Below are 13,605 nucleotides of genomic sequence, written 5' to 3'. Positions count from 1 at the left end.
CCCACTTGTGGCCGCCTGGCAGCCCCCCCCCCCACCAACTCCCCTGCCACGGGCCCACCAGCAGCCCACCTCTGACAAAGCCCCCCTCACTCACTCTACTCAGGCAACTAGACCCGGCCATCCTGTCTCCCACCATCTGAGCGCTTTGCAAGGCAGCTCTCTGCCTGGGATACTCTTCCCTGCCTCTCCATCTGTGTGAAACCCGGGCCAGGCCTCCAGTCTTCAGCACCCGTCCCTCTAACTAGCCCAAGCCCCCCGGATAAATGTTCTTTCTCGTGGACTCCTCTGTCTCTCCGTGTTGCACACAGTGTTGGTGGGTATGATTATTTTCATGCCTGCCTCTCCTAATGGAGTGTAAGCTTCTCAAATGTGAGGCATATTTCTGTTTTTTCTTACTCTCACACCCCAGTCCTTTGCATAGCAGTGGGTGCAGAGGGTGTCCTAAAGCAGGAGAAGCAATGAACGAACAACCCGGGGCTTGGAAACAAGGGCAGGGGGAGAGATTGGAAACACGGCACATTTGTACCTTGTATAAAGGTATTGAATTCATTGTGAAAGCTAACCGGGTTCTACTGCAATTCTGCACTACCCAGCCAGCACTGTAAGCAATAACTTTATTAAGGTCAAATAGATATCACAATACAGATTTATCCAACAGGATCCAGAAACTGGTTACAGATATCATCTAAGAAACACGGCTGTTTTGTGCTACAATGCTTCCAACGTCACAGATCACACAGAGTTTATACACTGATAACAACTTTTATCTGGAAATACAGATCCACGGTTTGCCCTCATTGTTGGGCCTCGATGTTTCAATTGAGTTAAAACAGAGAGGCGAAGATTGGCATTTTCTTGATAATGAATAAATTCTGAGAAATACTTCATGAGAACCCTCTTTGGGATCAGAGTTGCTCACAGAAGTCATTTCTAATTTATGGGTAACACTCAAACCAGAATTAGTAATTAGTAAGTTAAGCCATGACTGGAGAATTTTTAATAATTGGATCAAGGAACATATTAACTTTATAAATAAATAGGATTTAAAAGTTTAGCTAATAGTGTAGGTTCTACAGAATGTCTTTTATAAATTAATATGTCGACACAATGGCTTCTCGACTATGGTGTCTGATACCTGCATCTCTGTTATTCTAAAAAAACACACTCCATAAACAGAAACAGTTATTGGGCCCATTATTCATGGTCCTTAGGATAAGAGCCACAAAACACCATAGAAAGTTACAAGAATGTAAATATTTAGCTAAACAACTGAATAAATATTGGGCAGTTGCCATATATAACACTGCATATCAACTAATAGGGGGAAAAAAAAATCCCAAATCTCAGTTACAATGCATTCAGAATTGGGCAAAGCCAAAGAGACAAATTTGCAAGTATACAAAGTAATGAATATATTTCTTTAAACAACCATTTAACAAATTCATGGTGCAAACTGGAAAATTTTCATAAATACAGTTCAAATGTTCATTTTGTGAGAAAATGCTTATTCATGCACTACATCATATGAGCACTAATTGATTCATCAAGTTAAAAAAAAAACAACAGAGTAATTGTCTGAAACAAATACTTAGAGACTCACAGTCCTACAGGGTCTGCAACCAAACACAGTAACACATGCACATGTGATACACCAAGCTGTCTTACAGAAATCGTTAAAATGTCTTTTGCACCAAAACACATTGGAAACTCAGTGCTATATAATTTACTTTATGCATAATACATACTAGAGACTTTTAAACTACAAAATGCTTCTACTATCTCAACACACCTACAAAACGACCATAAAAGTATCTGTGTATATAACAAGTTACTTTCCAATTAGGCATCTATGATGAATAATGTATCTCTTCGTGTCGTCTCCTCTCTAAGTACCATTTATCATGACCCAGGCCTTTCTGCCTTAATGAGGACTCCAGCTCTTTGATTTACGTTCAACACCCTCTGCATTAATAATTGATTAAAACCCTTATAAAATTCTTCTGCCACTGGGATGGAAGGTGGTGAGGCTCACGCCAGAAGAATGCAAATATGACCTCTTAAATCTGATTGGTAAAAGAAGCCGGGCCGCTGGACTGTTGGCCAAACTCATCTGAGGATGGCCCCAGGCTCGCCTGTCGCCCATACCCACCACTTGACCCATAGCTGTCTTGGTTGTACCCGCCATGGTTATAGCTGCCCGAGTGCTTCTCCATTGGGTCGGAGAGATATCTCTGTCCTGAAGAATGCCAGCCGGTCTCCTTGAAAACAAACCAGATGTTTCCAGCCCAGAGGATAAAGTTCAAGAACCCAAAGACCTAAAGGAGAATCAGAGCAGGTAAGTTGAGAGATAGAAACACAAGAAGAATCTCAATGTCAGAACACTCCTTCATGACACATAAGGCTATTCATTCAAGATTGAGATTGCTTCTAATTTTTCATTTCAATCTGCTGTTTCATGTAGAATATCTGACCTTTATTGAATACTTACCTTGTGTTCAGCACTGTAAAGGGTTTAGTGTGTATCGATTCATTCATTCTGAGAAGAAGGTGCTATGATTATATCCATATTAAAGATGTGAAAACTGAGGTTCAGGACAAGAATCTTGTTCAAGGTCACATGACTTGCTAAGTAGTAGACAAGAGGCAAGCCCTGTTCTGACTCCATCGTCTGAGCCCTTACTAAAGCCTTACTGTCTCCCCAAGTGAGGTATTCGTCATTGTGTAAGAGGTCTTTGGGGGGTACAGAGTAGAGAACTTTCATTTTAACGATAGTGCGTTAATTTATAAGGTCACCTTCCTGTTATGGCTAGAGATCCTACTCTTCCAGCTCTTGTAGTGCTATAAAACACGAGTCAACTTAAAGACAGAGAAGTATGGAGGAAGCACTCCTACAGGTGGTATGCGGGTGAGCACACAAATAATGGTGCACACAGAGGTTGTGACTTTGAATAGTTTAACTTTCTGTGCCTCTCACATTCAGAAATTAATGTTGAAACCAGACAACAAGTGAAATGCAGGTTTCAGAGAAGTAGAGATATTTTCCCAAGACCTGGATGTAAAGTTTTCCCATAGAAATTCTTCTGACTCTCTAAAAGGGCATTGTTGGTGAGTTCGAAGATCAGGTGTTGCCTCCCCAGGCCCTGAGTGTTTGAAGGAAGCAGAACTGTTTTCCTGGTGCGGGAGGTCCCAAACAGAATAGTTGTTCCCCTGCCTTTCCCCCGGGGGCAGTGGTTGACCTGGGAACTAACCACAGGCAGTCAATTTTAACAGCACCCTACTGGAGACAGACAACAGGATGATATAAAGCTGTGAGGACGTTAAGGTATATTTCGTAGCCACTCAGTGTGACAATCACCAACCAAAATGGACTTGGGCCACCACCATAGCACTGGAATTTGGGCGCTGGAAGTCCCCTGCTGGGCCAGAATTTGTCCCTTGGTTGCTGGATGGTAGAATGGTGCCCGGTGGGTGGAAGTGGGGGGGCTAGTAGTCAAGATGAGGTGCCTTGGGGCCTTGGAGTAGGGGATTTTCACCAAAGTATTTGCATATTTTAGCAGCAGGTCGATCAGGACATGCTACCTGAATGTCAACTTGGGAGTCATTCTGTGGGTTTTGAAATCAGGGTGGCCTCAACTCTACACTTTCTTGCTCTGTGATCTTGGACAAGGCAATTAGCCTCTGGAACTCAGCGTCCACACTTCCCCACCCCCAAACTTAGATAGAACGAAGACAATTATTCCTTCCTTGGGTGACAGTTGTAAGGATTAAAGAGAACATGTGTAAAGCAGCCGGACGGTGCTGGACACACTAGAAAGTGCTTACTGACTGGTAAGCTATGCACTGAATACTTTCCCCAGTATTTCCATGACTTGTGTTCAGCTGGCTCTTTGGCTGCACCATAAGCTGACGTGGGACTTTGACAATAGGGGATGTGGGCAGGGCAAGCAGTACTTAGGCCCTCATGGGATTTAAAAGACTGGTTTATCCCTTCCTCCTTCTCTTCCATTCCACCCTCTTCTCTTCCTCTAATGTTAACTGACATTTGTTTACCATTATTTTATGCTGGGTTCCTGGCTCCTTGCTGAGGGAGACACAAAGCGTAAATAAGGTACTCACAGCCTAACAGCTGTGTGATCAAAACGACGTAGGTAATCACCAATGAAACTGCTACCTGCACGCGGGAACTTTCATCCGTGTGTACAGTAACTAGGATATTTTCCATCTGGGAGGATCTTTTTTTTTTTTTAATTTTTTTTTAAGATTTTATTTATTTGACAGATAGAGATCACAGGTAGGCAGAGAGGCAGGCAGAGAGAGAGAGGAGGAAGCAGGCTCCCCGCTGAGCAGAGAGCCCGATGTGGGGCTCGATGTGGGGCTCGATCCCAGGACCCTGGGACCATGACCCGAGCCGAAGGCAGAGGCTTTAACCCACTGAGCCACCCAGGCGCCCCCCATCTGGGAGGATCTTGACTAGACTGGATCTTTGCGAATATATGTCAATATGATTAGAAAAAATTATCAAGGAATCCTTTGGCCACAATCGGCAAATTGTGGAAAGAGCCAAGATGCCCTTGAACAGACGAATGGATAAAGAAGATGTGGTCCATATATATAAATGGAGTATTACGCCTCCATCAAAAAGGATGAATACCCAACTTTTGTATCAACATGGACGGGACTGGAGGAGATTATGTTCAGTGAATATATCAAGTAGAGAAAGTCAATTATCATACAGTTTCACTTGTGGAGCATAAGGAATAACACGGAGGACATAGGGAAAAGGAAAGGCAAAGTGAATTGGGGGAAATTGGAGGGGGAGATGAAGCATGAGAGACTGTGGACTCTGAGAAACAAACTGAGGGTTTTGGAGGGGAGGGAGGTGGGGGGATGGGTGAGCCTGGTGGTGGGTATTAAGGAGGACACGTATTGCATGGAGCACTGGGTGTGGTGCATAAACAATGAATCTTGGAACCCTGAAAAAATTTTTAAAAAAATTTTAAAAAGGGAATCTTTTCAGACACTAAGAGATGGCTTTGCCAAGAGCTGTCATTTCATGTTTCTTATTCCTTGATTTCTCCCTTTTGCTTGCTGCTACTTGGTTTCCAAGAAAGTTATGCTCAAGAAGAACCTAGAAATCAGGGAAATGCAACTTAAAAGCAAGAAAATACAGAAGGTGTCCCCATGCATCAGGAGAGGTGATGTCTTATTCCATTGTCATCACATTGATATCGCAGACTCATGGCTGGCACATTGTAGAGGCTCATGGGCCCTTTAATACTTTCTTGCCATTTTGCTGCAATGAAATTGGAGTAAGGATTTTGATTCAAGCTCAGATGTGGGGACAACGGAAGGAGAGACCTCAAGAAATCGTGCATAGCGTGAGAAAGAATGAGGAGATGAGATCTAGATTAGCCAAGAAGATATGTCAAGTTTGCATATAACAAAGCCAGAGAAGCAGAAGTAGAAATTATGGATGGAAATTATGCTCAGGGAACCTTTGAAAGAAAAGTTGAGAGAGAGAGAAACAAACATTCCTTTCCCCTACCCCGTTCTTTGGGTTCTAACATGATCTGACACTTAGGAAAATGAAAAGTATTGGAGAGGCAGGTTTTGTTGCCACTTACTGGACATCTGCCCTAGGCTGGGCACTGTGCTAAGTATTTATCATCTATCATCTCATTGAACAACAGTCTTATGAGGTGTGGTTGATAATAGCCCCATTTTATAGATAATGAAACTAAGGTGTAGGGACCGGAATTAATTCGTCCAAGGGCAGTCCATTATTGAATGGTGGAGATTCAAACCCTAGCAGACTAACTCCAGTGCTATGCCTTTAACCGTTTCGAGTGGCAACAGCATTTGCAGACTTGGCTCTGGTCTGGCATTACTGTCATGACTTGGGAAGTCTTATGCAGGTCCCCTCACCACAGCTACCTGCGTTAGAAATATCTGCGTAGCTCCCCACCTAATTGTGTTAGTGGGAAATCATAGATGCCAAAATGCTTTGGAGAAAGTAAATTTGTTACCCTGGTAGAGATATCACTGCTGTTGCTGAACCACTTACTCGTAGAGGTCAGCCCTTGTGGTGCATCTGGCTCTTCCTCCGAAGCCTACATGCCCCTAGTAGACAAGCTGGTTGGGTTCTGGGAGCCATATTTTCTCTGCACCATTCCCCCAATCCCCAGGCAAGGTGGATATCTGGCCGGAAACGAGCTCATGAGATTCTCTCTACCGGAAATGTGGGATTAAACCTGAGTGATTTTAGTTTAATCCAAGATGTTCCTTTGAAAAGGAACATAGGGGCACCTGGGTGGCTCAGTCAGTTGAGTGTCCAACTCTTGGTCATGATCTCAGGGGCTAGATGTTCAGCCAGCAGTCTTCTTGAGATTCCCTCTCTCCCTCTCCTTCTGCCCCTCCCCTGTTCACTCTCTTTCTGTCTCAAATAAATAAATAAATCTTAAAAAAATATATATATATAAAGAAATATAAACTCAGAACCCGTGGGGTGACTATCTTCTTTTGTGTGGACAGGAAGAAGAAGAAAAAAATGCATCTGAAAAGAGACAGTGATATAACAGACATCCAGAAAGAAAGAGCTGAAGGTGAAAGATGGGAACTGTCCACTTTCCTGCCAATACTCCAGTTTCTGGTTCCCGGGATTCTGCCCTTAGAAGACACATTTCGAGTGTCTTTCTAATTACCTTTACTTTTCGTGAAAAGCTAGCTCAATAGGTTTTGAAGCCAAATGAGTTTGTAATGAAAAAAATAAAATAAAATTGCAGCATTTGGCAGATAAATATTCTTTTCCTCTGCTTATGGTAATAGAAATTTTATTTCCCTCGCAAAGCCCAGTTGCAGTCAAGTGGCGTGAGCTGGGTGCTGGAACTTGGGATCGGGAGCAGAGTATGCAAGGTCAGACAGCTCATCTGCTAGTGTCTGACACCCGGAACCTTGACCTTGATCTAGATGCTGCTTTTTGTAGAGCCTGTTTCATCAGTTTCATAAGTCTTCTGAGCTACTTCACACCCTTCCGAAGATTTCCTTTTTTCCTGATGAGGTTCATCAGAGTCAGTTTCTATTAGTTGCAACCCAGAATTCCAGCACCTATGGGCACTGGTACAGAAGTGGGGTGCAGAGAACAGACATTAGGGACAGGCAGATGGTTTTTCATTAGCTAACATGGATTGAATTTCCTGCCACTAGGACCCTTAACTGATGTAGATCCATAATGACAATAGCAGCAGACCCGTCCTCTCTCACAGAACATGCGATTTGGTTTCCATCATTTCTCCTTTTGATTTTTTAAAAAATTTATTTTTTTAAAGATTTTATTTATTTCTTGGAGAGAGAAAGAGCACAAGTGGGAAGGGAGGTGGAAGGAGAAGCAGGCTCCCTGGTGAGCAGGGAGTCCAATGTGGGACTCGATCCCAGGACCCCAGGATCATGACCTGAGCCAAAGGCAGATGCTTAACCGACTGAGCTACCCAGGTGCCCCTCTCTTTTTGATTAAAAGAAAATTTAATTACGTATTTTATTTTAAAATGTTATATATGTATGCACGTGTAGAATTTGATGGATATATTCTTTTCTCTTTTTATTTGAGTGTAATTGGCACACAACAAGGATAGACCTAGAGGGTATTATGCTAAGTGAAATCAGTCAAGCAGGGAAAGGCAAATATCTCTTTTTGATTTTAGGAGACACCTCACATTGTTTCCCAATCAAAATTCCCATTGCTTAGTCTAAAACATGTTAGAGACATCAGAGGTGGAATTAAATAGACCATGTGGGATGTCATAATGTATTACAAGATTGATTAGTCATTGAACAAACACATTGGGTGACTTTTCTCTTTGTTCTTTTAGATTTTGAGATCCAGATTACAATAACCTTCATTCAGCGCTCCCTAGAAAGACCCTGCAGAAGCTGGGGAATATCCTTCCACGCATTCAGCAGCAGGTGTGACCGGCAGTGAGCAAAAATCACGGTGAGACCCTCGGACACATTTTCATTCCATGTTTCCTCTCTCACCAAGGCAGGATCCACCATCAAATCATCAGGAAATGATTAGCAACCTTTTTCCCCCGTCTTAATTGCCTTCTCAGATTAAATTTCAGAAAGCTGTAAAACACAAGTTAACCTTGAAGCCAAGATCATTATTTTTAGGGATGGCTAAAGAATGTTTTTCCTTCTGCAAACACTGTCGTGTCTTCCATTCTTCCGTAACAACTGCTTTTTGCTGCCATTATAGCTTCTGTCTTTCTTAGATGCAGTTTCTTTCTTTACAAGAACACAAGCATCCAATTTAGCTGCCCTGTTATCTGCCAGATTTTTCTATCTTCTTGTTAGAGCTATACATTTGGTAATATCTGACTTTGTTCAACTAATTTAGTTCAGCTTTTCCAAAGTTACCAGGCAATGAAAGCGGGAACATGGAGGAGATAAAAAAAAAAAAAAATTACTGTGAAAAAACTACCGTAACTGTTTAAGTATTTTTTATACTATGCAGTTTTTCTCGCATCCTACCAGGTCTCTGTGTTTTTTTTTTCCCTCCAGACAATCAACCAGATGTATTCTAGCTATGTACGGTTTGAACAATGTTTTCTTCCCAGGAGACCTCTCTGCCATCAGATATTCCTTTTAACTTCTGGCAGGCTTCAGCCTTAAAGTTCAGATTTTATATCTGCTTCTGGTTTAGAATTTTGACTTGACTCTCATCCAAGCAGCAGCTGCCGATACCTGCTGGGTTCTTATGAAGACTCCATAATTGGCGGCATTAAAGCCGATGGGTTCTGACAATAGAAAACTTGATGACCAGAGGATCACCTTGCACAGGGAGCAAAATATTGCCCTTTACATTGGCCTAGTTTTGGAGGAAGAAATCTCCAAGATGACTTTTGAGATGATTTTTCTATTCCCTTGAATGGCAAACAAAGTTTTGGGAGGTAAAGCAGAGATGGAAACATACCACGGAAGTGTTGAGGCTGGACATGACAGGGCTGTGGACAGCCATACATTTGTTGGACGGCTGTTTGCAAGCTGACATCAGTAACAAGACTTCCTTGGGATCCGTCGCGACCTTGACATCAGACAGTCCTTTCGCCCAAGCTGATGAACCCACCAACCACAAGAATGAAAAGACCACGGTGACGATGAAGTCCTACAGAAACAAAGAGAGAAAACAGTAAAAGAAGTGTGAATTTTAGAAAAGAAATGGTTACTTAATGCAACAATGTGGCTTGCCTTTTGAAAATTCCTGGATCCCAGAGCACTAGAACCAAGGAGAAGTTGAAAAATAAATAAAAGAAAGTTCTGTGACATTATATGTATATGTGTATAAAATAAATAATGGGAATATTTATTGAATGCTTACTGTGTTCCAGGAATGATGCTAGGTACTTAGAGCTCTCCTCTAATTGTTCCTGCAACACCCCTGTGAGGAAATTCCTATCATCGTCCCGGTCGCAGGTAACAAACCTGGGACAGGGGATGATCGAATGGCTTGTCTAGATGCCCACAGATAATAAGTAATGGTGTCAGCAGTCACACCTGGCCAGCCAATCCCTAAGCCCATGACCTTAGCCACTATGTGATGATGACTGCAAATGGAGAGATTTGCTGATTGTTAAAGACTCCTAGATATTCATTCATTTGCTCATTCATTTTTTTTTTTTTATCATTTAACAAACTTATATGTCACCTAGTATATGCTTGGGACTGTGTTAAGTGGGAAGTATTATCAGCCATAATGTTTTGAGTGCTTTTTTATGGGCAAGGATAATTTTATATAATTTTTATATAAAATTATCCTTACAAACATCAAGTATCCCAAGTATTTTTAATACCAGTTTTAAAGATGAGGAAATCAAAGGGATAACGTAACATAGAGAAAGGGACAGAGCCAGAATTCAAATCCAGATCTGTCTGACTTAGAAAAGCATCTGCTATGGTTACAGAGGAAAGAAGCTTCTTTTTTCACATGAAACAACAACTCTACAATGTAAGAGGATGAATATTTTAAAGAAACATTCTGAGCTTCTGGGCTACTTCTCATATCCTCCATCATGACTCAGAGAGGGTGGGGGATGGGAGTCACTGTACACGTCAGAAGCAGACCATGTTCTAACATAGGACAGTTTTACTGTATTTATTTATAGATTATTTACAGATTTACTGTATTTATGCTTGACTAAAATAAAAATGTTGTGTCCTTCTTACCTAGTATATGAAAAACACTGACCTGGAAAGGAAAAGAGTATATTTGCTATACCAATAGAAAGATTTCTTTTTCTTTCTTTTTTTTTTAATATTTTTATTTTTTTTTTAATTTGACAGGGATCACAAGCAGGCAGAGAGGCAGGCAGAGAGAGGGTAGGAAGCAGGCTCCCCGCTGAGCAGAGAGCCCGATGCGGGGCTCGATCCCAGGACCCTGGGATCATGACCTGAGCCAGAGGCAAAGGCTTTAACCCACTGAGCCACCCAGGCGCTCCCTCTTTTTTTTTTTTTTTTTTAATTTCTTTTTCTATTCTAAATGAAAAGCCTGTCAAGTAGAAAACTTGCTCTGTGTCTCTTTCCTACACAAAGGCATGGCACATCTGACTTGTTCTGGTTAGTTTTACCTCACGACATGACTTTTCATCAAGATTCCAGGATCGACACCGCGGGAATTCTTACACTGTAAGGATGCTGTTTTGGATGATTATATGTTAGGTCTGACTTCTGTGGAGAATGTTCTAGACTGTCCACTTCTCAGAGTGGCTGAATCCTCTGAGAAATGGCTACCTTTTCATCCACGGGCTGCTGCAAATTATGTGACTTGCCGGTTGAACATTTCATGTTGGCTCTAGAAAGTTCACGGTTTTCCCTGAACTTACCCATAGGGTTTTTATTGTATGGGTATTTTAGCTCTATTCCCAGCCTGGTTTTATATGCTCACCCTTCTTTTCCCCCTCTCCTTCTTAATTAATTCCAGTTTGTGTTCCATATATCCGTGTAAGCTATCTTAAGTTGTTTCTGGAATATGGTGGTAGAAACAGGCAGACAAATACAGTATCTACAGCAATCAATAAGAACATTTGGAATCAAGAGACTCAAGTATTTTGAGTCTGAATTACAAGCTGGAGGAATGGTTACAAATAAATAAGCCAGGTCGACTCTGTCAAATACAAATTTAGGTTCATGTTCAATCTGGTACCTTATTATCAGTCATTTCTGAGGAATGTGCCAGGTACTGAGCACAGTCTTAGGAGGGAATTAAGAAAAGGCAAAATACAAACTCTTCTCTTGCTGTTACATATTTGTTAGGGGCTATAGACACCCGATCATTCCCAGTTATGAGAGAGTAGCTGTCATTATCTATGCTCATCATAATTAAAAATAGACTTGAGAGGGGCGCCTGGGTGGCTCAGTGGGTTAAAGCCTCTGCCTTCGGCTTAGGTCATGGTCCCAGGGTCCTGGGATCGAGCCCCGCATTGGGCTCTCTGCTCAGCAGGGAGCCCGCTTCCTCCTCTCTCTCTGCCTGCCTCTCTGCCTACTTGCGATCTCTGTCAAATAAATAAATAAAATCTTTAAAAAAAATAGACTTGAGAGAATGGTGGTAGGGAGGGGAAACAAGAACACAGTCATGTGAAGACGTCTCCATTGGAAATTGGAGAAAATAATATAAAAACTTTTAGACTTGTTGATAATAGTAAGAATAGCTAACATTTATGGGGCACTTCCTTTTTTTTTTAAGATTTTATTTATTTATTTGACAGAGAGAGATCACAAGTAGGCAGAAAGGCAGGCAGAGAGAGAGGAAGGGAAGCAGGCTCCCCACTGAGCACAGAGCCCGATGCAGGGCTCGATCCCAGGACTCTGGGACCATGACCCGAGCCGAAGGCAGAGGCTCAACCCAGTGAGCCACCCAGGCGCCCCTATGGAGCACTTCTTATGTGTGAAGTATTATCCCAAGTTTACATGAATTAACTCATTTACTCCTGACAACAGCACTGTGAAACAGATGCTAATCCAGTCCCTATTTAACAGTTGGGGAAACTGAGGCATTAAGGGATTCAGTAAAGTTGCTCAGAGTAAGGAGTTAGTAAGTAATGGAGCCAGGAATGTAAGCCTGGCCAGCTGCTTCGGGCACCTGTGAGCTTGACTGGTCTCTACTTTCCCTCATGTTCACTTGAAGGAATATTGATCTTCTTACTTAAAACAAGTACACTAAAAAGTTTAAAAGTTGGACTTGAAGTCCTGCTTAATTTAGGTATGACAAATAGTAACGAGTCATTTTCCACAAACTTCATGATTGAAGTCAAGGATCTGTATCCTTGAGAGTGAAAAAATGGGTTGTACTTGGGAGTGTACCCAAAATTTTACCCCTAGGACCACTTTACAAAGAGACATCAATATATCGCATTACAGTATCTTCTGTACTAGCTAACGGCTCAGAGTCTGTCGTCAGATAGACCTGGGGCTGAATCCTGACCCTGCTAGTCATTAATGGTGTTCTCAGGCACTTTGCTAGGATGACTTGATGCTGCAGATTAGTTCACTGTAAAATGGGACAATAACAGTGTCTGTCTCATAAGATGGTTGTGAGCGGTGAAAATATACTTTTTTTCGTTTGCCTGCTTCTCCCAGGAAGATATCAGCTCCATGAGGGCAAGAATGGTCTACTTTGCTCGTTGCTGCATCTTGGCCCAAGAGTTGCCATCAACACTTACTAAAAGAATGAAGGAAGGAAGAAATATACAAAATAGTCCCAATTTGACAAGACATTTACATTTATGTATGTAACACTGTGTAAGAGTTTACCAAGTGGTGCTCATAGGATTAGAGATGACTTCTATTTTGTTTTATGTAAGCTTATACATTTTTTAAAAAAATATTTATGTATGTATTTTAGAGAGAGAGTGAGAGAGCATGAGTGGGAGGGACAGAGGGAGAGGGAGAGAGACTCTCAAGCAGACACTGCACTGAGCCCGATATGGCGCTCCAATCTCATGACCCTGAGATCAGGACCCCAACCGGAATAGGAATCAGATGCTTAACTGTGTGTGCCATCCAGGGGCCCCTAAGCTTGTGTATATTTAAACATACCCTACTTTAAATTAGATCAAATAAAAATAATGTGGCAATGTAATCAAGACATTGATTGACAGAATTTCAGATGGCTCTGTTTGTCCTCACAACAGCATCAGGATTTATATAATCAGACCAAATCATAAATGTCATTAGAATTGAGAGTTTCACAGCAAAGGGTTTCAGAAAGTAGTCTCAAGTGCCAGGTGTTCCACAACTAAGCAAAGTGTGAAGATGAGATTTTGTAAAAAGTTCTAGATAAAGAAGATATTAGCCTGAACTTTTTAAATTTTTGGCTTCAGCATGGCGCCTGAGTTAGAACTTGCTTGCCGGGAGCGCCACATGGGAGCAAATCCTTGACCCTATGCTCCTCTCTTCCGATCTCCTGCTGAGGCTCCCATTAGCCAAACCCTGCTGGAGCCCAGTGGGCCCCTGCCGTGATCCATGCTCTCAGGTCCTGGCACAGAGCATGAAGGGGAGGGGCAGGGCGTCCAACAGAAGCTGTTCTGAATTAGAAATTGTCTCCAGAGCCTCAAC

General features: G+C 42.1%; 1 protein-coding gene across 2 annotated transcripts in view; it reads right to left on the bottom strand.

Moving 5' to 3' along the window:
• Positions 1-597: 597 nt before the first annotated feature.
• Positions 598-13,605, bottom strand: part of SYNPR (synaptoporin) — a 306,812-nt gene continuing 293,804 nt past the window's right edge. For both annotated transcript variants that reach the window (XM_032867307.1, XM_032867308.1), the window contains 2 exons: positions 8,969-9,160; positions 598-2,315 (listed from right to left, as the gene is read on the bottom strand). In XM_032867307.1, the coding sequence (XP_032723198.1) occupies positions 2,058-2,315; positions 8,969-9,160 (450 nt within the window). In that variant the 3' untranslated portion in view covers positions 598-2,057. The remainder of the gene's footprint in view (positions 2,316-8,968; positions 9,161-13,605) is intronic.

The sequence above is a fragment of the Lontra canadensis genome, unplaced genomic scaffold, assembly GCF_010015895.1.
Source record: "Lontra canadensis isolate GAN:19392208 unplaced genomic scaffold, GSC_riverotter_1.0 scaffold34, whole genome shotgun sequence".
NCBI classification, from domain to species: Eukaryota; Metazoa; Chordata; class Mammalia; order Carnivora; family Mustelidae; genus Lontra; species Lontra canadensis.
Note: the sequence above shows the minus strand (reverse complement) of the source record. Positions and strands in the feature narration are given on the sequence as shown.